The 26,423-nt window shown below is 37.9% G+C and overlaps 2 protein-coding genes across 2 annotated transcripts; one reads left to right on the top strand and one right to left on the bottom strand.

The window, feature by feature from the left end:
• Positions 1 to 2,607: 2,607 nt before the first annotated feature.
• LOC128520794 (transmembrane protein 74) lies at positions 2,608 to 3,636 on the bottom strand. The gene has a single exon (XM_053495192.1). It carries the CDS (start codon positions 3,593 to 3,595, stop codon positions 2,762 to 2,764), a length of 834 nt encoding a protein of 277 aa, XP_053351167.1. The 5' UTR covers positions 3,596 to 3,636; the 3' UTR covers positions 2,608 to 2,761.
• Positions 3,637 to 11,819: 8,183 nt separating this feature from the next.
• On the top strand, positions 11,820 to 16,485 carry trhra (thyrotropin-releasing hormone receptor a). The gene is made up of 2 exons (XM_053493828.1): positions 11,820 to 12,804; positions 15,054 to 16,485. The coding sequence occupies exons 1-2, from the start codon at positions 12,022 to 12,024 to the stop codon at positions 15,480 to 15,482; spliced, it is 1,212 nt and encodes a 403-aa protein (XP_053349803.1). The 5' UTR covers positions 11,820 to 12,021; the 3' UTR covers positions 15,483 to 16,485.
• Positions 16,486 to 26,423: the final 9,938 nt, after the last annotated feature.

The following is a 26,423-nucleotide window of genomic DNA, read 5'->3' as shown; positions in this document are numbered from 1 at the left end:
GCCTTTAAACATCAAAACAGCACAACAAAATGTAAGTAACAGTTGCGGTCAGAAATTTACAAACACTCATCAGGAACATGAATGCCATGGCCAAATATTATCTTTGGGCCTTAAAAGATACATATTTAATAAAATAACTCAATTTTTAATAAGAAATAACTTGATGCAAAGGTGTCATTTATTTCTGAAATCAACACAAGATCAGAATTACACATACAGGATCTAAAATATGCATACACCCACTGAGGTTATTAATTTAGTGTTGCTGAAAGTCACAAAGCGTCTTTTCATTTGCCAGACCGAAGGCCTCTCATCCTCCTGCTAGTGATCATCACTGACTACATTTGGTAGCTCGTCTGTGCTTACATAAAATGAGTTTGACAGCCCATATTCAACTGACCAGCTCACAGTCCAATGGGAAAAGGGAGCTCAGTGCAAATCTAAGAAAGAGGGTGGTAGATTTACGGTCAGGAATGTCTCTTGGAGCCATTTCTAAACAACTGCAGATTCCAAGATTAGTTCAAACAATTGTATGCAAGTACAAGTTATTGGGAGTTGGAGCCACTTCACCAAGGTCTGGAAAAAGACTCAAGCTCTCACCCTCAGTTAACAGGAAATTAGTTTGGATAGTCAGAAGCCATCCAGGAACAAACCTGCCATGACTTGGAAGTTGATTGAACACCAGTGTCACAGCTGATCCACAGTCAAGAGAGTTTTACATGGAGTGAAAGGAAAAGAAAGAAGACAGAAGCTCCAAAATCAACACCTTCAAGATCGACTAAAGTTTGAAGCTGACCACACAGACAAACAAAAAAGGCTTCTGGTGGAAAATTTTGACCAGAGGTATGAGTGGAGGGAATAAAGGTGAAACATTCAACTCCAAGAACAAGTACCAGCTGTTATGCATGGTGGTGGTACCTTAATGCTTTGGGGCTGATTTGATGCCAGTGGAAATGGTTCAGTGCAAAATTGAATGGAATAATCAAGAAGGAGGACTAAATCAGAATTATTCAGCATAAAAATGATAAAGCCCGCAAAGTTTGTGCTTCTGGAGTCTCACCCCTATTGCACATTTGTGGACCGTGCTTAAAAGTCTGGTCCGGGCCTACTTTCTGGGACATTTAGAAAATATTTAGGTGTGTGGTATATATATTTTGGAACATGTGTTGTTTTCAGAAGCCCAACATTTATTAAAACTTATGCCAAAAATATATGCTGCACAACTACAACTTTCTTTCACAGAAAATGACCATTTAAAAAAAAATCCATTGCAATCCCAACATTTCCGTGGCATTCATGTTCATGATGTGTGAATGTAAACGTCTATCTGCAAGTAGAAAAAAACAAAAATCTAATTAACTTGTTAAAGGTGCTATATATAAGGTGAGTATATTCAGGTGAATTTTTTTTATATGTTAAAAAAACCAAATACAAAACAATTAAAAAAAACATCTACAGACAATTACTGAACCTTAAAATGAGTGACTAATGGCACTTTTCCACTGGACACTTCAGTATCAAAGAGTACAATAACAAATCAACAATTCTTTAATTTGGCATAATTTTCATTGCTGTAAAATTCTGTAGACATATTTACTCTGTTTAAGTTTAAGTCTTTTTCTACGATATTCTACACATAATTTTGCATCTATTCAGAAACAAAAGGCTAAATTTGTTAGTAGAATTATTACATAATACACAATAATTTAATTCAACTACAAACGTCTAACACTGTCTAGAAGTAGGTTTAGTCCTAATCAATTAAATTAAACATTAATTAAATGTAGCTATATATAAGACTTGCTAATACATACAATTTCTTTAAGTATAATGTAACTACAGCACAAAAACTGCATCAAATGAAAAAATCTTAAACTGTTACATTTATCTAGGATTTTCTTACTATAAGATTACAATTAACAAAATATAAGATCATTAAATCAATTTCTTGGCAGTTCTTACCGATTCCAAGTCCCACGCTTTAATTGTCTTAGCAGATAGATTTACTTCTTTCTAGAAATATATGATTAAATATAGCAAAATGATCTGCCAATAGGACTTGAAATGAGTTATAAAGGGCTTCAAAAAGAAGAGGTTTAATAATCACACATTTGGTTCACTGTAATCTGGTGATAGGAAGTAACAGACAAATTGATTAGACATATTTGCCTATATTGGAGTTATTTTCACCAAATGTCAATTTAGCAGTATGAATAAATGTTTATGATGAATTTGATTTGCCCTTTGTATGAGGGATACCAGTGGTGCTATAAATGATTTAGACTCTTTAGTCAAGCTAAAGAACCATGGTGGCCATCACACAAGTCAGTCAACCACCATTGAAAACCAACACTAGCTACCTAGAATCACCTTTAACCAGAGAGTAAGGCACAGCAATTTGCAGCAATAGTGTCTGATAACAATTTCATCATATACAACAAAAATGTGTGTAAGCCCTCATCTGTGTGTGTGTGTGTGTGTGTATGGAAAAGTAGATCCGGTACTCATGCTACTGTTAATGTTGCATAGGAAATGATGTTGGCACTCTGTGACCCCTTAGAGAACTGCTTTCAAATAAACTGTTTAGTGAGAAGAAAACAATGTAAGGCGGGTTCTAGTTAGATTTTAATAAAATATGAGTAACAAGGCTTTCAGTACTACAGTGTCCAGTGGAAAATGCCTATCAACAACACACTTTTGGGGTATGTTGTGAAGTCTGATTTTGCACATTTAAAAAAAAATAAAAGAAAAAGAATGAAAATTAACTAAGATTACCACCAGAAACTTCCTCAACTACATTGTGTGCTGATGACTGAGCAGAGCTTGATTTTGTTCTCAAATTAGTTGAGCCGTACAGCTTCGCTGAGTGCCTGGAATATGAGAAGGCCTTTCTCCTGTACATCTCCCCTTTCCACATTGAAATCATCAACAGAGTGGAAAGCACTACACCACCTAACGTGAGAAGGCACAGCCCAGCAATAACACACCGATCCAGGTGTGCGCCGAGCCTTGCACTCTCGCTTTCAAGTCTTTCCATCTCTCGCGCCGAGATGGTGTCTGGGTTTACTCTTGAGTCACGAGGGACAGAATAAGATATGATCACTAAAGTTATTCCTGTCACTAGAAATGTAACAGCGCTGATAAATCCATAATCTATCGGCTTTCCTGAGCTCTCAGACGTCAGGTCGGACATTAAGGAAAATTCAAGGCGGTTCTCGTTAGGGGATTCAGGGCAAGGCGTCACATCATGGAGGCTTTTCTCGCTCACGTCTGGAGTGGCCAGTCTCAGATTGACATTTTCATCAACGTAGGTGAAAGAGGTCTCCAGCTCTTCATCACAACACACTCTGAACCTCTCCTGATGAAGGGGCTTGCCTGATATTCCTTTGCCGGTGGTCACCTTTGCTGCTGAATGACACTGAACCTCGGTGCCACCCACTTTCCCATGCGAACTGCATACATGTCCATCCTGCGTCGTTTCTTCATCCGGATCATCTATCCCATGGACCTGAACAGGTGCAGCCCAGGCTGGAACATCCGGTGGATCGTCAGGCCTTCTCTCTTTGTCTATGTAAAGCAGCTCCACCGAGGCCATTGGATTCTCTCTGGCAGTTCAGTCCATCAAGACAGCCACATCAACACCTATCAAAACAAATCATCAGTATGGGTTGGAGAAGGAAATCCAGTGAAGTCTTGCTACAACTATTATTTATATATTTATTTACAACTATCAACAAAGAAATCTGTCACAGATTAAAAACCATGTTATGTTTTTGAGAGATCACCTACAGTAAGGTATTCCATCCATCTAGAAAGGCCAGTGGTGAACACTGTATTTATTCCATTTTACACGACCATTGTAGGACCCCCAGTCAACATTGACACGCCGGGCAATTTGAGAACGCCAATTAGCATGTTTTTGGAGTGTCAGAGGGTAATGGAGTACCCGGAAGTAACCCACCAAGCACGGCGGGAACACAATCCAACCCAGGACCTGGATGTAGAAGGCGACAGTGCTACCCACTAAGGCACCTAGGTTATTACTACAGCTTTAACCCCAAATGCTTTCATAAAGTTGATCAGGTTTCACTGCATAATTTTATAAAAGGTCACGAGATCAGACAGGACTAATTACTTAATGGCATCAATATTCAGTAAAAAAAAAAAATACACAGGCAAAATCCAGCACATACAGTAGAGAGCAAGGCTTGTGCAGAGGAAGATGAAGATGAGGATTAAAAGGCACTAAGCTGGTTTTCTACTCATCATACAGACTACATGAAGCTTCTTGTACTGTATATACTGCGACAAACCCGTGAGTACTGACACACGTCCCTGAAGGTCGCATCGGATTATAAAGCAGCAGTTACAGCCTGGAGAGGATCAAGTCCAGTATGCTACACTGTACATGAGCTAAAATGCGCTACTGGTCTGATGAAGAGATGGAATACTTGCTCAGGAAATCCTTTGTGCGTCGTTAAGCGTGGTCGCATCCCGGCAGCTCTCAGCGCCGCGCAGCCTCCGGTTCCGCAACGACGCCGCCGCTTACCGGAACATCTGACACGAGGACTGAATCAAACCCGGGATTGGTTAACGCGGTCCTCAACGCGTGTCTGTCAAAACACAGTCCCGCCCATTTCATCCTTCATCTCCGTCCGTTTAGTTTAGCAAACCCTTACCGACACCTCCTTCTCTCTCATCACGCCCTGCGAGGCTCTGATTCGCACGAGACCGAGGAAGAGGAAGAGGAGGAGGAGGAGGAGGAAGATGACATAGAGAAGTGATGCTACACAGGCATGACAAATTAAAAGTGTTATATTGTAAAAAGGCATTCAGCTGGCATGGTTTTGGATCCACTGCGAATCAATAGAGTCATTCTCACTGATCATGTTTATTCATCCTGATCTGTCCTTCTGGATGATATTGACCCCATGTCCAGATCACGAGCCCTTACTGAATATGAAAGTGATGTAAATCACAAGCTATGGAAGTCACGGTCACTAGATCTATAGAAGGTTTTGGACTAGTGTTCTGTACAGAGGCCTTTCCATTAAAACACCAACCGAGGACTTTCCCTTCAGTACAGTGTTGCAGAGATGTATAGGGTCCATGGCCCTTTGGTGTGTTAAAGCTCCATACTAACACCATACTAAAACATGTTATGTTACACATTCCCTTCAATCCGTCATCCATTACTAAACGTGAAAATCTGAATCTTTTTTTGTGTTCTTAAAAAAAAGGACTGAATAAAAGTCAAGTGTGGTATCATTTGTCCACATGAATGCATTTTCCACCTTTCAATCTACTGAGTGTTATAAGTTAATTATTTTCTATAAAACAGACCATTTAAACTCATTTGTATCAAATCATATTCTATAAAGTGACCTTGTCACCTCTTATACACTCACACTCAGTTTCTATACAGCTTCTATTCTATGCAGGAATGATGGAAGCCTTTATACAGGGGACTTAGACAAGTGTATGTGTGCATTAGACTAGGTACATTCTGGATCATCATACACACACACACACACACTACGACAATTTGAAATATGTATGTCCTTGGCCCAAGGGAGAAAACTGGAGCACATGCCCCTCTGTTTTAAGCAAAGATTAAAATAGCTGTGTAATATTTTGCTAAGTAAGCATACATAAAATAAACAGATAAATGATTATAAAATCTTTTTGTATGGATAAACATTTTTCTTATTCACTAAGTTTGTATTTGGTACAAACTTTTATTTCTTAGTTATTATATTATATTGCAAATGAATACTTGGACAGAATATCAGATATACTTCCATAATAAGTCAGTGAAAAAGTAAGAAAGCTCAAAGTGTGACTGATGCCCCACTTTGGCTAGGTATTGGTAAGAAAATGCACCATTATACACTTATACATCCTGACTAGTGGGGAAGTCAAAAATGTTTCTCATGTTAGACATAATACACAGTCCTTACTAGTATAACATAATCTGCCAAAGATAAAAGCCTTGCAAAATAGAACTGCCAGAGTAAATTAGTGTCTACTACATGGCTATGATCCAGGAATTTAAGTAGTCAATATACTTTCATATAGGACACACTGGTTTAGTTTTAAAGACATTAATCAATTTAAGGACATGCACATTTTGGGAATTTAATCAATTTAAATTTCAAGACAAAGAAATAATGCAGAAATTTATATTTATCACATTTACCTTAAATGTTTTATTCTTGTCACTTATTATGAAGTGTTATTATTAGTATCTGGCTGTTTAATACTTAGGTAAATTGATAGTCTTACATATTAGGTGTGGTATAAAGGTCAAATGAGCAAGATGTATGAATAACATCTTTATATGCTTAATATGAAAGAAGTGGGAAGATCGAAGACACGAAGGTCAACAAAACGTGGGCAGACTGTATGTGTGATGAGGTAATCAATACACTGAAATAATCTGAGCAAATAATATCTGTCTTTCAGCTTGGTGCAAAATTTCATATGAATTCTTGATGAGGTGTATTGAATAGCCACATTATAAATTGCAGTGTTAGCCAAAAAAGTGGGGACGTAAGAGCCTTTATAATTTATAGAAGCAAAGAATTGCTATGTTCATATCACACTATTTATTCACTTTACTTAAACTTGGATAACATTAGGTAAAATATGGATCTAAAATACGTCAGTAAAATGTCCGTACAGTATAATAGGGTCACCAGCTTTTACTTGTGTTACCTGTCTGTAGCTTTTTACAGGTAGAGCAGTAACTGTCCAAGGTTCTGAATCCAGCCGATTCCTTACAGCAAAGGTGGCATAATGTAGAACTTTTTATCAATATAACATGATAAAATCCTGATTACATTTTTTATACTTATTATGATTAATTTTATGTCTAACCAACAGCATATTTACTACTTAAGCCTAAAATATTTTTTCCAATGTTCTTCAAATTTCTTCACAGATATGGGCACATGCATGCCATTCAAAGAAATTTTAAAAATCTATTAAAATCTATAAAAAATTTGCATGCAGTATTCCTATCCACTATTAGGTGTTATGCATTCTTAATATATTTTACATTATAGGGCAGAGGTGAAAACTATGTTTACTTCATTACTGTACTTAAGTACAGTTTTCAGATACAGTATATGTACTTTACTTGAATAATTAAAGAATACTACTGTTATTGTATTTCTGTAAGCACAAAAACTTTGGTAAAAGTGGTTTGTTGGGATGGAGGGCTTGAGCTGCATATTGCTTTTCTAAGAAATCCAATCAACAGTTTATCAAAATTAATCTTTTTCTGATTAATGACTAGGTGGCCGCACTGCTCTCAATTCGGCACCCCATCCCCCCGACAAAACTTAATAAAAATATAAAAATGTTCAGCAAGGTCTTTAGAACCATGGAACCATTGCAAATCACTCCAGAGACTACTATGGGGTTTCGACAGTGGGCATGCACTGATTCAGCAAAAACGTCCTCCGTCTCTCTCTCTCTCTCTCTCTCTCTCGCTGATGCATGCTCAATTTTGCAAACACCCTGACAAGCCTTGTATAAAAATGGAGAGCCAGGTTTCCTGCCTAGAAAACATTTGTTACAGCTTTTGACAAAATCTGGACATTGTCATAGGAATCTATTAATTTCACACTTTGGCTAACTTTTGGGGGGAAATAATAAATAAATAAAAAATCACTTTGGAAAAATTTCATGTGTATGGGAGGGACAGTAGCAACGAGTGGCCCAAGCCATGCCCCCTTGACTCTCTCTCTCTCTCTCTCTCACACACACACACACACACACACACACACACGCTCCCTGAAATCACAGGCATTATACAGACCCATATACTTGTGAAGGTATGGGCTAAAACCAAGTAATTTTTAGTATTTTGCCAGGGAAAAAATGCATAATTATGACCACTATGCCACAAATTCAACTCCTGCTAATAACTAATATCTATAATTTCTCCTTAACTGCATTTGTGCATAGCATACTACAGATATGCATAGCATAACTACAGAATTGTGTAGCATTTTAAAAATTACCACATTACATATAATTGTGTGATTTGCTTTCCCTTCGTATAACGCTTAATCGTGTAGCAGGTATTTGAAAGCCAAAGTGGAGATGGTTTCAGACAATGTCGAAAAACAGCACATTCATTGTTTCCTATTAGTTAAAGGCTACAGTAAGTTAATGCAAGCTCAGTACTTTTGTTACTTAAGTAAATTTAAAGGTTAGTTCATACTTTTGGACTCTCATAAACATATTTTTACTTGACTAATATTTTTCCTTGGGATATCTCGACTTTTACTCAAGTACAGGATTTGTGTTCTTTGTCCACCACTGGTATGGGAAAACCTCAACATAAATAATCAGCCAGATAACATGCATCACTTATGAAGATTGTGATAACTGTCTTACTGCTAACAAATTTTTCACCTTTGTTATTGGATTGAATTCTGTCTCAATGACAGTTAAGTGATGTGTTTAAAAAGCACCTGCTGCATTCCCTAGTAGACACTGGTACAGATCTGTACATATAGTATATAGAAGGTCACGGAGGGTATTTCAACATGTCCTTCATAGATCCAACATACAACAGAGGCTGGTCGTTCTCTTTTTTTGTTTTCACTATTGTGAAAGAGTATATTTCTATACAGTAGTCACGCAAGGTCAGATGTAGGAATTGGCCTTAGTCATTAACAAAATTAAAAGAGTCCCGTATCCCAGCTAAATATTTGATTTATTCCCTTGAAATGCTGCCATGTTCTGAGTGCCTTGCTGGCATAGAACATGATAGAAAGCCTGACATGTCTGTATTTAAAGCTATCTGAAATAAAATTATTTTAATTCAATGAATTGTATAGTAAGGCTGCACAAAAATGATTAATTTAGTCAAAACAAAAATGCAAGGAAGCAGATAAATCCTAGATCTAAGGTAAAACCAGGACAGCAAATAAAATATTAAGACTATTAAGTAATAGATAACCATGCTTTATAAAGAAACATATTAATAAAATTAATAATTACTAATTTGTAATATAAAATAAAATGCTAGCTTTTGATTCACTTTACCACATACCGTACATTATATAGAGTATATACTGTAAGATGTGAATTTATTACTTTTATTGCCAAACATCATTTTCATTGACAAAGACTAGTTCCTTTAAAAATATTTAAAATAAAATTGTTTTAAAATCCTGTGAAAGTAAATATTGTATATGATTTAGCTTTAAATATAAAATCTACAGTAAAAACCACAGTAATGCTGTGTTAGTTAAGCTGTCATTCTTTGCTACCCTGTTGAACAATTTCACTGAGTTGGTGAAATTAGTCCATTAGCCAGAGGGTCAAGGGGACCTGAAGCCTATACCAGGAGACCTAGGGCACAAGGCCGGGTACACCCTGAGCAAGGTGCCAGTCTATCGCAGAGCACACACGTGTCTTTGGGAAGGGGTAGAAAACCAGAGTAATAAATCAACTCCCCACACAGACCTGAGGCAGGAATCAAACCTTCAACCCTAGAGGTGCACGCACTCTGTGCTAATCACTACACCAACTAGGCAGTGTAATTTTTTTTCTTGTTTTTCCTAAGAAAATGTGTCACGTGAGAAAAATATGTGCAATGAAAACATTGGACTATTAAATGTCTGCTTGCAGTAATCTAAATAATAATTAATCTGAGTCAGGGTTGTTGTTATAAAAATATCCACAAGGGGGCGGCGCCACATAACTGTAAGAAAATTCATAACTTGTGCACTTAACTTGATCACATGCAGCACCTAAGGATATTAACAATAAATGTTTAATAATTACTTTTACATATAGTAAGTGCCATTGTAATTTCTTCCAGAATTTTTGTGTAGTTTTTTTTTTTTTTTTTTTTAATATAGGCTATATGTTTTTTTGTTCAACCTGTGCTGTTGAGGTGTTGGTCAATGTCATTTCTATAGCAGTGATGTTTTTTTCAGGGCTGCTCGTCCAGTCTCTCCTGTGAGAGCACACCGCATACTCATTTCACCTCTAGGTTTTAGGACCAGCAATGACAAATAGATTTTGATTTTGCATTGTCATCAAGGGACAGCCCAAGGGCCCAATGGTACCACCCTGGTGCTTAAACCCTCAAACCTCAAATCAGCAACCCAGAGCCTCAATCACCTAAGCAACCTCTGCCGCTGCTATAAAGTTAATAGTTAAGACAATAGATGCCTATTAATATTGCATTATTAAATATAGCCTATTAAATTGTACCATGGCACCAATAGAATATGGTTTTAAAAAACCATAGTAACACAACACAGTAAGATAGAGTGAGACAATATAGTAATATTTATCAGTTTTGGAAGTTTGAAGAAACTCCCAAGCAAACTAGAAAACATTATTATATGAGAATTTATTATTAATATTATTATTTATTTATTTAAGTAAAATGTGTATTCTGTGGCAACAACTCACCCTCTTGTAGCTTGGCTTACTGACAAAGCGCAGTGCTCCCTAATTGGTTTAGTAAATAAAACATTTTATGCATGTGAGGGCTGAGGTCCCTCCCCCGCCACTAGTTGTTTCTCATTGATAATTATGCGTAAGTTATTCATTAGATTTCAGTACAAATTTGACATCAGTATTTGATTCAGATAAATTAGCGATTTTTGGATACATGGCATGTTGAACGTTAAATAATTGTCAGATTGTTCAAGTCAAGTGAATCCTCAATTTTTAAAAGAGATGGTGGTTTCTTGCAGTGTAAAAACACCTCCATCCACAGGACATGAGAACTCACTGACTGGTTTGACAAGGAAGAAAATGGCATAAATCCTATGTTGTGGTCTTCACATTAACAGATCTCAGATTCCAATCTAATATATGACATAACCTATAGGACATAAGGAAGTGAATTAACAGACAGGCTATCCACCTTTGTCATCATACACTAGTTGAGAAAAATAGTCATCAATGATATTCTTTTTTGCAAAAACCTTGTAGAATCTCTTCTGGTGGCTGATTGTGGTTTAAACACTTACAAAAATCTGACCAGGAATCAGTGCAGATTGAATCAACTTGACTACACCACTCCAAATCAATACTGTGATCTTGTTACTGTGAAGTGAGACTGGTTGATTCAGATTTCAATTCAGATAATAGGATCCAAGCTTTCTACAACTAAAAGAGAGCACAGTGAATTAGTGGACTCATCGAATAAAAATTAAGTGAAAGGTAAAGATTGGACGTCTGATAAATGAATTAAATAAGGACTGGTGTGGAAGTGTTTAGGCTTAACTCTGCACATGCACTGTAAAGTTTCTGTAAAAAAAAGAGGTTTGATGAATATAAAAAAACATGAACGATCATAAATGCCAGATTTGCACCTGCATTACACCTCATAGTGTTTTTTTTTATTGTTTAGCTAGTAATGTCATTGTATCTCATTGGACAGCCAATAAGAAATCTTTCATGTGAACAGTTTGCAGAATAATAGATATACTTTCAGATAAAAAAAAATCCCCTGTGTCCTGCTTTGTGTACTTTTATTAAATGTCTAAATCTGATATGCTTCCAGGCATCCTGACCCCACTGAGATATCACTAACTGCAACTGGTGGAAATGTGCTTTGGACCTGTAAAAGTTGTAGTCTGAGCTAGTTTATTAAGAACTGGGCGGCTCTTAAACTGATTGCACTGGAAAGAGCATTTCTCACTCCTGCATGTGTACTACAGCAGCGCGTTGGTATTACTGGAGGTTTATGGAGAGCTCAGTAAAGCTCCATTTAGCTTATGGGCGGATACATCACTGCCCACTCCACCTTAGACACACATCAGACAGGACTGCTTTCCGCCCAGAGGCACGTACGTACTGTAGACCTGGAAAGACTTTTGGATCTTCACAAGTAGGATACGGTCATTCCTTCTAAACTTGATCCGAAAGCTGGTTGTGTTTATGACCAACAGTGCAGATTATTCCCTGTGTCTGTTATGGCATGCGTCCGGGATCGGTGATCGTGTTGCCTTGGGAGGAACAGGAGCGCAGTGAAGCATGGAGAATGTGACATTGTTCGGGGATAATAACACCCAGACTCTGGGGGTATGGACCGACCAAAGCATCGAGTACAAAGTGGTGAGTGTGCTGTTAGTGATAGGCGTTTGCGGCGCCGGGATCGTGGGGAACGTTATGGTGATCCTCGTGGTGCTCACCACCAAACACATGCGGACTCCCACCAACTGTTACCTGGTGAGTTTAGCCGTCGCAGACCTCATCGTGCTGACTGCGGCAGGTTTACCCAACATCACAGAAAGCCTGTTTGGGGAATGGGTGTATGGCTACGGCGGCTGTCTGTCTATAACCTACCTGCAGTACCTGGGCATCAACGCGTCCTCCTGCTCCATCACAGCCTTCACCGTGGAGAGGTACATCGCCATCTGCCACCCGATCAAGGCGCAGTTTCTCTGCACCCTCTCCAGGGCCAAAAAGATCATCGTCCTGGTTTGGGCTTTCACCTCTCTATACTGCGTTATGTGGTTCTGTCTGGCCGACATCGAAAGCCAGACCTACGACAACATCAAATTAAGCATGTGCGCTTACAAGGTGTCGAGGACACTCTACAAGCCGATATACTTCGCTGATTTCACGCTGTTCTACGTCATTCCGCTCCTTCTGGCATCTGTGCTGTACGGGCTGATCGCCAGGATCCTCTTTCTCAACCCGCTGCCGTCGGACCCCAAAGAAAAGCCCCAGTCCTGGAGGAAAGGTTCGGGCGCAGGGAGCAAGAGACACTCCAAGAACTCCTCGTTTGGAAGCACAGCGGCCTCGCGGAGACAGGTACGCAATTCATCTTTCCATAACGCTAGAAAGACCTAGATACAGCGTTGTTACGTGCAATACAGGTTACAGCTTTTCAAACTCATAAGGCTGACGAGCGCGTGAACTGTGCGCTGGCCGCGCGCGCGCGCTCCCGTGTTCCCCCTGGACACAGAGAAAACCCCCCTGTCCTGCACGTGTGGGGGTCAACGCAGCCAGGTCGACTCATTAAGGGCTGTTAGTTAGCTGGTTAATTGGATTACCTTAAAGGTAAGGTACTCCATGACCAGGAGCCATGAAGCCCAGGTGCTTTTTTTCCCATGCAGATTAGGTCAGCTAAGCTTAAGATATAAGACATAAGACATGGCAGATAATTCTGAATAAAACAAACATGTATAAAAAACAAATAATTGCATGTAATGCCGTCTAGTAGTGTGGGATAGCAGCGCAGCATCACCTGAAGAGGAGGATGTCCAAAAAGTAATAGCTGCTGTTTATTTATTTATTTTAAATGCTCCATTAAACACAAATAATACTCCATTTTTTGCATTATTGAAATGGAACTAAGCTTCACAGTGAGCACAGGTAGGTCTGCCGGATGTCTTCAGTAATAAAGACCCACTGGGGATGTCTTGATGACACATTATAAAATGTACACAACCCAGAGGTTCGGAATTCATTTCCTAGTCATCATAATGAAGTCATCTTGGAGACGACCTAAATACCTCTTAAGGTATCTCGAGCTTACAGACCTTCTTCAGATCACCTGAGGGTTAGTCTGTGTGCGCGCAGATTAAACCAGCACAACAAAGGCAGTGTTGACTTGAGTACCTGCTAAAGTGAGTAAGTATAGCTAGTCTTCAAGCAAATAAAGTAAAGCAAAATACATATCGTAAAACTCAACAGTGAAAAATAAACTGAAGGGACATGTCCAGGTTTTAAAAACAACAAATGGCAAAGAGAGGCAGGAGAACACTAAGGTTGCAGTAGTGTTACCTACTAATTAGGTAAATGTTTTATTTGTCAAATATCAAATTTATTCTGCAGTGCAACTGAATGGTAATGAGATGTCATTACTGAAATACATTAATGTTTATAGTATAAACAAGTCCTACCACTCCAGTTCTGACTTTACTGAGACTCATCAGTGGGGTTGGAGCATGGGTAGCAGCTGGGGTGCTACAGCTTGTTATTAGGTTTATAGCTGCCATTCTGTGCAACCCAAGTGGTGATGCCTCTAGGAAAGTTACCTCTATATATATATATATATTTTAAACCGTTGCTATGCAGGGGCTATCCTGGCCACCTGGTCTCATTTCTGGTCACTCCCATTTTTAGGAAAGAAAATGTTTTAGTGCCATATCACAACCATCCCTATTATGTTTTCTTTTTTCTTCTTGGAAATTTGAAAAGGTACAGTACCAAAAGGTAAAAGGTGCTGCTTGATTCTAATATAAATGTGATTAATCCATCTGCTATTTTTTCAAATATTGTCCAAGAGTCTAGGAGTGGGTGATATGACTTAAATCTGAAAGACATTTTCATGATAAAAATTGTGGGACACAAGATGGTAACATGATATCATGCAAATACAGATCATCAGTATCGGCTAATGTTCACAATAAACAAAGGAATAGGAAAACTATGATCTTAGTGGCTTTTGAAATTTATAAATAAATCATAAAGGAAAAAAAGAATAATAAAAACGTGTTGTTCTGTTTGAATGAGTCCTCGTCTTGGATGACAGACATGGATCCTGGTGTGGTCCATCCGCCACTATGTTCAATGTGTTGTGCTGTACGTTCTGAGATTCTTTTCTTCTCACCACAGACTTATTTGAGTTTCCATACCCTTGCTTTGACCTTAAGACAGTCGGCCATTCTACTTCGACCTCTCTCATTACCAAGGCGTTCCACCCACACAACTGCTGTATACTTTGATTTTTTTTTTGGTGTTGTGTTTATTTTTTGCACCATTTCCTTAATTTCTTGTTTAGTGTAAACTCTACAAAGCATTTTTTTAATGTGAAAATCCCAGGAGATCAGCAGTTTCTAAAATAATCAAACTAGTCATCTGGCACTAATAAACATGCCAGTGTCAACGTCACTAAGATCAAATATTTCCCTGTTAAGATGTTTGATGTGAAGATTAATGTTGAGCTGCTGCCACATAATTGGCTGAATAAGTACTTTTATGAAAGTCTGTGAAAAGATATGCACGATGCATAGGGGTGCAGATTTTGTTTTAGTCTCTTCTTGTTTGTATTGTAGGTGACGAAGATGCTTGCTGTGGTGGTGATTCTCTTCGCTTTGCTGTGGATGCCCTATCGTACACTGGTGGTGGTCAACTCGTTCCTAAATAAATCCTACTCGGACTCATGGTTTGTTCTCTTCTGTCGACTCTGCATCTACTTGAACAGCGCCATTAATCCTGTCATTTACAATGCCATGTCTCAAAAGTTCCGTGCTGCTTTTCGCAAGCTGTGTCACTGCAGGCCGCAGAGCTCACAGAAGCCGGCCACGTATAGCATGGCACTAACTTACAGCGTAATCAAGGAAACCTCCAATGGGCAAAGCCCAGACCAGTACCACACGGAGATGGAGGAGCTTCCAGGGCCTTCCAAGGAATTCCTGCATGGAAGAAAGAAGCTTTCATATAAGGAGTCCTCATTGTCAGACAGCATGATATCTTCAGCCTAGTTGTATTAATAGTTAGTTGTTTATTCAAAATAATTGATAAATTGGTCCGATTATTTAATGTTAAAATCTAGACCAGATGTAGAAATTTACCTAAAGTTTAAAGTCTCTTTGCTAGAGATTTCAGTTTACGTTACTAAAAGGCAAAGAATGCTGAGAAAACCTCTCAAATTCTCAAATCTCAACTTACATGCGTTAATACAACTACAGCACAATGCTGAACACCTCACCCTTGAGAGACTTGTTACAAAACTGTTTTCATGTTTACATTCCACTGAGATATCAGAGACTGATTTGCTGTAGCCACTGTGGAATTGGATGGAGATATCAAGTCTACGTCTTTTATCTTATTTATGTTATGTCACTATCGTATTAGTTCTCATATTGTTTTAAAAGCTTTTAAAAGGAAACTTTTAAAAATAAAAAGCAGCTAGGTAGAACATACTGTACAGTGGCATAATGTAAGCATGCTAGAGGAAATATTTCATTTGAATAACATTTAGAAGAATAAATGTATTCTCTTTATTTCATTATGTAAATGTCTTATTTAAAATGGAGGTGGTTGACGTGGCAGTTTAAAATTCAATTTTTCAATTTTGTATTTTAACTGTAATGTGCGTGGCTCTATTGTTCTAATTCCTGAATGTGCTCTATATAGTGTGGTTTATGATATTAATGCACTCTGATAAATGTTCCTGTGAAAAAAGTTTGGTTTAAAGGATACTCATCTTTAGATCTTAGACGATAGAAACCATCTAGAACCTACAGTATAGTACAATGACATACTGTGCAGTAGGCAATCATCACTCTTTGGGTTATTTCATTGGGTAATTGTTTAAAGAATGCACATGATAATTCTTGCTGTTGTCATGAATATTTATATTTTGTAAGTTGCACCTTGTCTTGAATAAACGGCTATAAAGGAATATCATGTTCTTGAGTAGCCACAGTGCACACACATCAGTATATAAATACCTAATGGATTATTAAAAAATGTAAAAACTCAGATCTAAAACAATCGTTTACTAGCTAAAGACTGTGTAACTCTTATCAACACAACTCCATGTATATTTATAAAAATTTAATAAAAAAAATGTAAACAAGCAAAATTTACTGCATTCTACTGCTTTATAATAACGTGGGTGTCTAGGATATAACTAAATGAGGGCTGCCAAAGTTAAGTGAACACAAATTTTTTTTAATGGCACAATTTATTTATTTTTTTTTACCTATAATATGCAAAAAGGGCATCCATGTTCTGTGATTATGGCCACATATGTAGTTTGGAAAATCAGATGTAATGAAGGAGGAAAAATATGGATGCAAAAGCAGAAACAAACCACCTTGTGCAGGAACAGAAATTCAGTTCAATTCAATTACAATTTTATTTAAAATTGTCCCTGATGAGCAAGCCAAGGGCAACGGTGGCAAGGAAAAACTCCCTGAGATGGCAGAAAAAAGAAACCTTGGGATGAACCAGACTCAACAGGAAACCCATCCTCATTTGGGGGATAACGGATAGCAGGGATTGATTTGCATCATACTGTGTGTGTTAGACTGCTGGAAGTTTAGTACAACAGTTGATGACAGCTGAAGTCCAGTTTATTATTAAAAGCTCGGGTAGACCGTAGGAAACTACAGGAAAAGAAAAGGGTCAAGAAAAGGGTCTTTTGAATGACAAGTGCGAATTTATTGATACTTTTGTTTATGATACTGTATGTTTGTTTCTTAATCTAAGTGAACCAGAAGTGATAAAGCAAGTTTTAAACACAATAAGCCTACTTTGCATGTCTTTGGACTGTGAGCGGAAACCGGAGTACATGGAGGAAACCAATCAAAACATGCTAACACCATGCACACAGACCCAAGGCAGGACTTGAACCCTCAATCCTGGAGGTCCGAGGACACAGTGCTAGAATATGTTCAATAATTTCCAAAAACTGTGAAAAGATACAGGTACATCAAAGATACAAGCTAAAAGGTCTCTGCTTTCATTTGAGAATTGGTTCATTTAAACATTTGGCTCACTGATAGAAAGGAATAAAAATGTTGAAAATGATAAAGTAACAATTCTCACCCATTATTCAATTCCTTTTATCTTATTAAAAGATGTTTATTAGAGATCAAATTACATTACACTCTATATCTGTCCACAGATATACAGAAAAAATCTATTACTGTGGCAATAGTAATAATTTACTGTCAAGTTTAAATGAAATCATTAATATCGGCCTCTAGATTAATTGTGAGTCAGTGTAAAAGGACAGGCTTTGCATAGTAATTTGTCAAGTATAATTTCTTAAAGCATTCTCATATAGCATTACTAAAATAATAAAGAAATAATGCTTCTGTTGCATTTGTGTCTCTGATTATGCATGGGTAAAGAATAATCAAGTGCAAGTGTGGAGGAAAGAGCAAAGTAGCCATCAGTATAGATTTCTTAGTACTGCATACATCACTATCAACACTATCAATCAAGTCCCCGGACTGGAACACACTGATGTTAAACTACCATTTCCTTTGTCTGCTTGGGGCAAGAACAAAACACATCTGAACCCATAGCCCCACAGGGGTCAGAATGAAATGTAACACAGGGCAAAAAAATAACTGAGCTACAGAAAAAATAAAAAAGTCTTGAAAGAGGATTGATGTGCCTTTGTATGACAGCCGTGACCCATTTAAACCTTCTTACCTCAACACTTGACCCAAAGTCAAAAAAATCCATTCACTGCCTGACATTATTTATACACCCAGACATGTTCAGCAGAGCATCTGATATTTAGGATGCAATAAATGAACCCACTGACAAGGTATGGGTGATTTATATTTAATGAGGTCATTTAAACAATGACAAATACTTTTTTAACAAGCTCCCAAGAAACACAGCTAAGGCAAACACTCCCCCACACCCACCCCCATCGTTGTACCTGACGTGTCTATGAATGATACAAGATGGTCTTTCATCAGATCCACCATGCAGAAAGCGGTCAGGCCCAACATTTATTTTAGTTTGTCTCTAAACAGTTGATCAGTACCTATTGTTTTTAAAAACAGAACTGTGTGTATAAAAGAGGCCAATAAAAGAGGTTTAAGTAGGATTGTTGCCCAGTAGCTTCTCATAGCAGTGGAATACTTTGAAAGGCTGATGGTGGGACACACCAAAAAGCACATCGAGAAAACACAAATCTGCACCTGCTGATGCAGTAGCCTTTGCCCTATACACCTGTAAGGGCCATATTTCATTCTTGTGATTTGTTGTTATGTTTATCTTATTTCAGTTTATTAGTTAAGCATTAAGCATTAATTATCATACATATAATTTGTATTGTGACATCATTTCATGTGTTGTTCTGTGACATCATCCCACAGTTATGCAGTTCCATGTCTATCACGCACGTTAGTTGTAGTTGTTGTTAAGACACGGAAGGATACAGAAAGGTTTGAAGCACACAAGCTTTTGACCGTGATAACGTGAGACAGTAAGCTAAAAGGAATACAGTAAAATAAGTTGTTGTAACTGTAATCTATTGAAGCTACAGAACACAGCAAGCGACTTGTCGTGACTACAGTGGATTTATGCAAGAAACTGTAACAACCGTTGTTTTTGATGTTGGAAATAAACAAGAGACAAAGAAATCAACGAAACGTCTGATGTCGTCAGTGACACTGTGTAACTAAAGACATGCGTCAGAACTTGTGAATAACATGCACCTACATTAAAGTCAAAAGCTTGTGTGCTCCAGAAAACACCTTTGTTGAACTCCCCAAAGTGTTCACACAAAAGAGTATCCCAGTCTCAGTGGAAAATATTCCACAACAGCACGACATTGATAAGTGGCCATACCTCAGCGAAGTAAAACTGCCTTACATTAATGCTGGAGTTGAAATTCTCATAGGTAACAAAGAGCACAGGCTCCTAGAACCATGGCGAGTAATTAACAGCAGGCACAATGGGCCATATGCAGTAAAGACTGCTCTTGGATGGACCATAAATGGACCTCTTCGAGAGTCGGTCGAGGAAGGCACATGTGACAATGAGCAAGTGAGCGTTGCAGTCAACAGAGTCTCCATCGAAAGTGTGGAACAAATGCTGATACAACAGTACAACCATGATTTTCCTGAACGGAACTGTGATGACAAAGCTGAGCTGTCACAAGAGGACTATCAGTTTTTAGACTCTGTAACTAACTCCCTGCAATTTACCGATAATCACTTCTACATCGGTCTCCCATTTAAGAAAGCAGCTATTAAAATGCCCAATAACCGAAGCGCAGCCATGCAGCGCGCACTGAACCTCAAACGGAAGTTTAAGCATAACCTCTCCTTTCACAAAGAGTATCTAAACTTCATGAACGACATGTTTGAAAAGGGTCATGCAGTCAAGGTCCCCACGCCCCACCCTAGTCGACAAGACGGGCAAGTGTGGTACATACCTCACCATGGTGTGTACCATCCTCAAAAGAAAAAGCTAAGGGTAGTCTTTGACTGTGCTGCCAGCTATCAGGGAATATCATTAAATAGCGAGCTTCTGCAGGGACCCGACCTGACAAACTCACTCATTGGGGTGCTCGCACGCTTTAGACAAGAAGAAGTTGCCATGATGGCAGATGTGGAAGCCATGTACTATCAGGTCAGAGTTCCGGAAAAGGACACAGACTTGTTGCGTTTCCTGTGGTGGCCGAACGGAGACGTGAGTCAGGACTTGGTTGAGTATAAAATGGTTGTTCATTTGTTTGGTGCAAAATCATCTCCAAGTGTAGCTAACTTCGCCCTTAGGAAAACAGCAGAAGAAAACCGCAGCAATGCATCTGCCGAGGCAGTCAACACAGTACTTAAAAACTTTTATGTAGACGACTGCTTGAAGTCTGTCTCTAGTCATAGTCAAGCAGTTGCGCTATATAGTAATCTCACCAAACTGTGCGCAAGTGGAGGGTTTCACCTCACCAAGTGGGCAAGTAATAGTCGTACATTGCTAGCTTCCATCCCTGAGGGTGAGAGAATTAAAGACATGAGGGACTTAGATTTGACTAAAGACGTACTCCCTGTTGAGAGGGCTCTAGGGGTGCTGTGGTGTATTAATTCAGACACGCTCAAGTTCAAGATTAGTTTAAAAGAGCGGCCTGTGACTAGAAGAGGAATCTTGTCAGTCACTAGTTCAATTTATGACCCCTTAGGCTTCCTTGCACCAGCCTGCACACATTTCTGTGTGAGGTGGAAGCTATAATAAATGACCGTCCCCTTACCACCGCTACAGACGATCCCACAGACCTGGAGCCCCTGACACCTAACCACCTGCTGCTGATGAAAAAACAGCCAAACTTGCCTCCTGGTCTTTTCAAAAAAGAGGACACTTACGCACGTCGCAAGTGGAAGCAAATTCAGTATCTTGCCGACCTATTCTGGAAGCGATGGGTGCGTGAATACTTGCCCTTGCTTCAGGAGCGCCAAAAATGGTCTCAGGTGAGAAAAAACCTCTCGATTGGAGACGTAGTTCTAATAATTGATGAGTCTTCTCCAAGAAATTCATGGGTCGTCGGACGGATCACGAAAGTGTTCCCTGATAAAAAAGGACTTGTGAGGCGTGTACTGGTCAAAACTAAAACCAGTACCCTGGAAAGACCCATCGATAAGCTGTGCCTGATATGTGAATGGACTGTTAATTACCTTATAAAGTAGTCATGTTCCTTTCATTTGGTACGCAGCAATATGAATACCTTAAGTTAAACCGTTAAAAAATGTTTAAAGTGTTAAGAAAGTTAATTCTATAGTGTTAAGAAAGTTAATTCAAATTTTAATCCAATAGTAAATGTTGTGGCCCAATCGTAAAAAAAAAAAAAAAAAAAAAAAATGTGTGTAATTGTCAGTCTTCCTGCCTGTCAATTAGGGGCTGGAAATGTAAGGGCCATATTTCATTCTTGTGATTTGTTGTTATGTTTATCTTATTTCAGTTTATTAGTTAAGCATTAAGCATTAATTATCATACATATAATTTGTATTGTGACATCATTTCATGTGTTGTTCTGTGACATCATCCCACAGTTATGCAGTTCCATGTCTATCACGCACGTTAGTTGTAGTTGTTGTTAAGACACGGAAGGATACAGAAAGGTTTGGAGCACACAAGCTTTTGACCGTGATAACGTGAGACAGTAAGCTAAAAGGAATACAGTAAAATAAGTTGTTGTAACTGTAATCTATTGAAGCTACAGAACACAGCAAGCGACTTGTCGTGACTACAGTGGATTTATGCAAGAAACTGTAACAACCGTTGTTTTTGATGTTGGAAATAAACAAGAGACAAAGAAATCAACGAAACGTCTGATGTCGTCAGTGACACTGTGTAACTAAAGACACGCGTCAGAACTTGTGAATAACATGCACCTACAACACCATAGTGGCTCACATGGAAAACAGAATCGGGTGTTCCTGACTGCTGTTTGTGGATTCCACATGGTCAATCCAACCAAACGAATGCACAACCTTCGGAATTTAGGACTCTGTCTCAATCTATGCACCTACTGTAGACTGGATACTTCCTCGTTGGAAGACCTAAACATGCACAAATACACAAGAACACCTTATCCTCTCTGTCTCTTGGCATGGACACCCCATGTTCTATAGTTATGTTCTAGGATCTATATTCACTAGGTCACCACTTCCAGGTGCTCAACACCAGATGAGAGAATGCTTCACAGAGGGTGGTGAAGAACAAGAAAAGAAAAAAAAAAACAGGTACACCGTTCCAATCATCCTGCACAAGCACTTTTCTGCTTTCTGCACTCAGGTAAAAGACTTCAACACTTCAATAGCACTCTCTCTCTCTCTCTCTCTCTCACACACACACACACACGCACGCACGCACGCACGCACACACACGCACACACACCTCAGAACTCATGAACAGCTTCTACCTCCTAGGCCCTAGGCCTTTTCAACTCTTTCCCACATAACACAAATACTTCTCACTGATGTTCCCTGAAAATGCTGGAACATTTTGCATGATTACTTTAACAATCACTGCAGTTATATTTCTGTGTGTACATGATTTGATTTTTTTTTTTACTTGTCAAATCACTCATTTCTGTAAATTTCATACTTTTATATCATTTTGCACTAATAAATAAGCATGACTGGCAGAAAATAGTCACACTGCCTTTAGCTTTGATTATATCATCCGTTCACCGTGGCACTGCTTCGACAACCTTATGCGAAATCACAACAGATATTTCCATTCAGAGTTGCATTAGGTTTTGGCTGAGATCTAGTATTGATAACTACTTTCAGTGGGGGTAAGGTTGGGATCATGTGGTGGGCATTTTCTGCTCCCAGAACAACTCTTTCAAAATTTTGAGTCTGTTGATTCTTGGTATTGTCATCCTGGATTATATCTGTGTCATCAGGGAAGAAAAACTTCAGAAAAAAAATCTGTACATTCAGGTCATCAGCTGACGTCATTTTATTGCCACAAGTTTGTACAGTGGGCACTATGCATGATGGGTGCATTGCTTCATGTCCTTCCCTTCTTACCCTGATGCGCCCATCACTCTGAAATAGGGTCAGTCTAAACTCATCAAATCATATGAGCTCTTACTATTGCTTCAAAGTTCAATCTTTATGCTTCCAAGCAAATTTAATCCCTTTTTTTTTTCAAAACAAACCTCTGCAAAAATATTGACACACAGCTGTAAAGTCCCAATCCTGTGAGCTCTGAGTCACAGTGTGTGTGTGGATACTCTCACTTTTACTAATAAACATAGCTATCCCTTTCACTATGTGCATTGGTAACAATGCAACTTTACCCAGCTTTTAACTGATCTTTAATACTAGTTATTTATTGATTCATTGATTTATTTATTTATTTATTTATTTCATTGAGTTTAGATACAGAGGTTAAATCTAAACAGTGCTCTTTTTGACCATTTTTTAATACTGTCTTTATATGTTTGTTGTTAAAATATTTATATTGTACAGTATATTTCTTGTTTAGTTGGCTGTAAACAGGTATGCACGTGAGAATTTTATTGTGCTTGTTACACTGTACTTGCACATATGAAAATAAAGCTTTGAATCCTCAAATCCTTGCATTAATTTTACTTTTTATTTTCAAAATTCTTTGGGAGCAAATACTAAAACATTGTTAGTTGTCTGACCAAAAGGTTATGGGTTAGATTTGTTGTGGGCCAGTTTCTTTCACAGAACATCAAAAAGAATCCCTCAACATTTTTTCCCTTTTGATTTATTTTCTCCTGCATTAAGGCTTGGACAGACAATTAAGTCCAGCAGGCATGGCTATTTCAAGCAATTCCACAATGGGTGAATCATGGAGAAGGCTGTAAGTGCCCCTGTAAACAGGCTTATTGTCCCCACGGGAAAAGACAGGAGCAAATTAAACAAAAAGACAAAGAGGATGTGACCAATAATGGAACGTTTCAGTTTAAAAATGAAATCTCAATCTCAATGTCAGTTTCAAACTGTTTCATGCTTATAAGACAAGATGCCTACTATCTGAAACAAATTGATTAATGATATTGAACCAGAAATTAAGGCCTAATATCAAACCAAAATGAAGACAGTTTAAGTAGGGAGTAAAACATGGATGTGTGTGCAGGCACTGTTATTGAAAAATCAACACAAAGAGGTGTAATACTATTACTGGTAACAGTACCACATGTAACCCATCAATATTTTCCAGAATCGGTGTTATACCACATTCATTTTCCAACAGCATTTTCTTATTACCTAAAAAAGAATACTTCATAAATTCTATGTTTATAAATCAAATTAATTCAGTGGAACATCTACAAAATCTTTATTCCTACATTTATATTAAAACAGACCTTCCAAACAAAAGCATTGTAAAAGCTGTGCTGTTATAGAAAACAAATCAACACCTTCTGACCAGTGGAGGATTTAACAATACTGTTGTGTAATAGCACTTATATTATTTGTAGCATTGTCTAAGAAGCGTACAATACTCCAGTAAGATGTGATCAATTGGCACTCAAAGAAAGTTAATGGGAAAAGTTTTGACATGGACTTTAATAGACAATGTGAATAGGTGTGAAACGGCAGCAGGTTTTCTTTATTGATCACAGCTTTTCCTTTTTCTTCTATAAATTGCTCCTTTCTTTTTTTTTGCCCAGGGACAATAGGGCTGTCTATGTGAGTACTTACAACCCCATACATGATTTCAATTAACTGATTCATAGGTCTTTGGTAAAAATAACGTACCAAACACAAGCAAAAACACTGAATGAGCAGGCACAGAATAAGCAGGCAGTATGCCTAATACAGCCTTTCCTCTCTTTTTTTTCCAACAGTCAATTAATTCATTACATTCTACTGAACACACCCTGTGCAGAAGTTAATTACAAGACGAGATAAACACACACACACACACACACACACACACACACACACACACACACACACACACACAAAGCTATTTCTCAATGGTTATTATAAGTAATTGTTTTAGTAAGGAGAGCTGTCTCAGCCCAGCTGTTACCAGCTGTTAGAGTTCCAAATTCAAAACAACTACTGATGCCGTTTCAGACTATTAAGCATATTGTACCTGAATTAGCTCTTATCTTCCCAATTGCAAGTGAATCTGCAATAATATTGGCTTCTGGGGTATGATTTTGATCTCTTGCCTGAATACTTAGGAAAATGAGGACTTGTTTGAAATATGTTCTCTTAAACGATTAATTAAATAATTTTGATGCCCGTAGCAAAAATTGAAGCATGTCAGCTTTAGATTTATTATCCCCAGACAAACAAGCCTAAAACTAGCAGGGCTGTTTTAGTACTGCCTCCAAGGGTTAATCAATATTAAGCTGAAGTGTATTATAAAAAAGAAACTCAGAAAGAGAAAGAAGAATTGAGAGAGACCCTCAGATGGTTGCTTTAATTATTTTTTTTGATTATGTGAATAATGTTCAAGCCTTTTTCCCATTTAAGCAATAATAATAATAATGATAATAATAATAATACTGATAATAATAATAATAATAATAATAATAATACAGATGCAGAAAAGATTTTTTTTTATTACTTTTAAAGAAATCAAACATTTTAAAATAGACAGAAATCAGAGAGTATAGTTTTCACACAAAAAAAGATTGTCAACACATCAATAACATACCAGCAATATTTAATAAGTCTTTTTCTTCATTTTTAGTAATGGATGGATCAGAGCCTATCTCAGGTACACCAGGCACAAGGCAAGTGAACTCTTGCTTGATGAGACGCCAGTTACATTGCAAGGATCCATGCACACACATTCACCCACAGACATTCACACACATTGACACTTAGAGATAATTTATTGTAGCTAATTCACCTACCTGCATAATATTTTAGACAGACTGGAGATCTCAAAGGAAATCCATTCAAACATACAGACATTCCTTTGCTGAGGTGATCAGGCAACAGAATCACCAGCATTAGATAGTGACTTAAGTACTGTAATGACAAAGAAAATGATGTTGAATTCCTAACACACTTGGATTACTCTATAGACTACTATAGAATCTAGGGCAGTTTTGAATGTATCAATATTCAACTATGTTGGTTGCACAATACTTTTTACAAATAAAAATCTTTTGGATTAAATTATTTGAAAGCTTGAGTTTATTTAAATGTAAATGCCTACTTTGACATAAAAACTGAGATTCATGCAGCCATGCCATAATATCCACTTCTCCATGGAGCTGAAATTTAGCATAAAACCCAAAATGTTTATATAACAAGTATGGGGCAGTATGAGTCTTGTCCCATTGGGCCTCTCTTTACCACTGTAGTTTACCACAAGGTGCAATAATTACTTCATAGAAAACATAATGCATGAAACTGTTCTTTTTGTTATTATAAACCAATTATATTCAGTTGTGTTATTAGACCAACATCTGCAAAGAGCGTATATATTGTAGAAAAGCACAGTCT

Source organism: Clarias gariepinus, chromosome 4 (genome assembly GCF_024256425.1).
Source record: "Clarias gariepinus isolate MV-2021 ecotype Netherlands chromosome 4, CGAR_prim_01v2, whole genome shotgun sequence".
In the NCBI taxonomy this organism is placed as follows: domain Eukaryota; kingdom Metazoa; phylum Chordata; class Actinopteri; order Siluriformes; family Clariidae; genus Clarias; species Clarias gariepinus.
Note: the sequence above shows the minus strand (reverse complement) of the source record. Positions and strands in the feature narration are given on the sequence as shown.

What these genes read in the sequence shown, in the direction of transcription:
- LOC128520794 (XM_053495192.1), bottom strand. Translation starts at nt 3,595, where the DNA reads ATGGCCTCGGTGGAGCTGCTTTACATAGACAAAGAGAGAAGGCCTGAC.
- trhra (XM_053493828.1), top strand. Translation starts at nt 12,022, where the DNA reads ATGGAGAATGTGACATTGTTCGGGGATAATAACACCCAGACTCTGGGG. An exon ending in CAGCGGCCTCGCGGAGACAG is followed by an intron (nt 12,805 to 15,053) that starts GTACGCAATTCA and finishes TTTGTATTGTAG; the next exon opens with GTGACGAAGATGCTTGCTGT.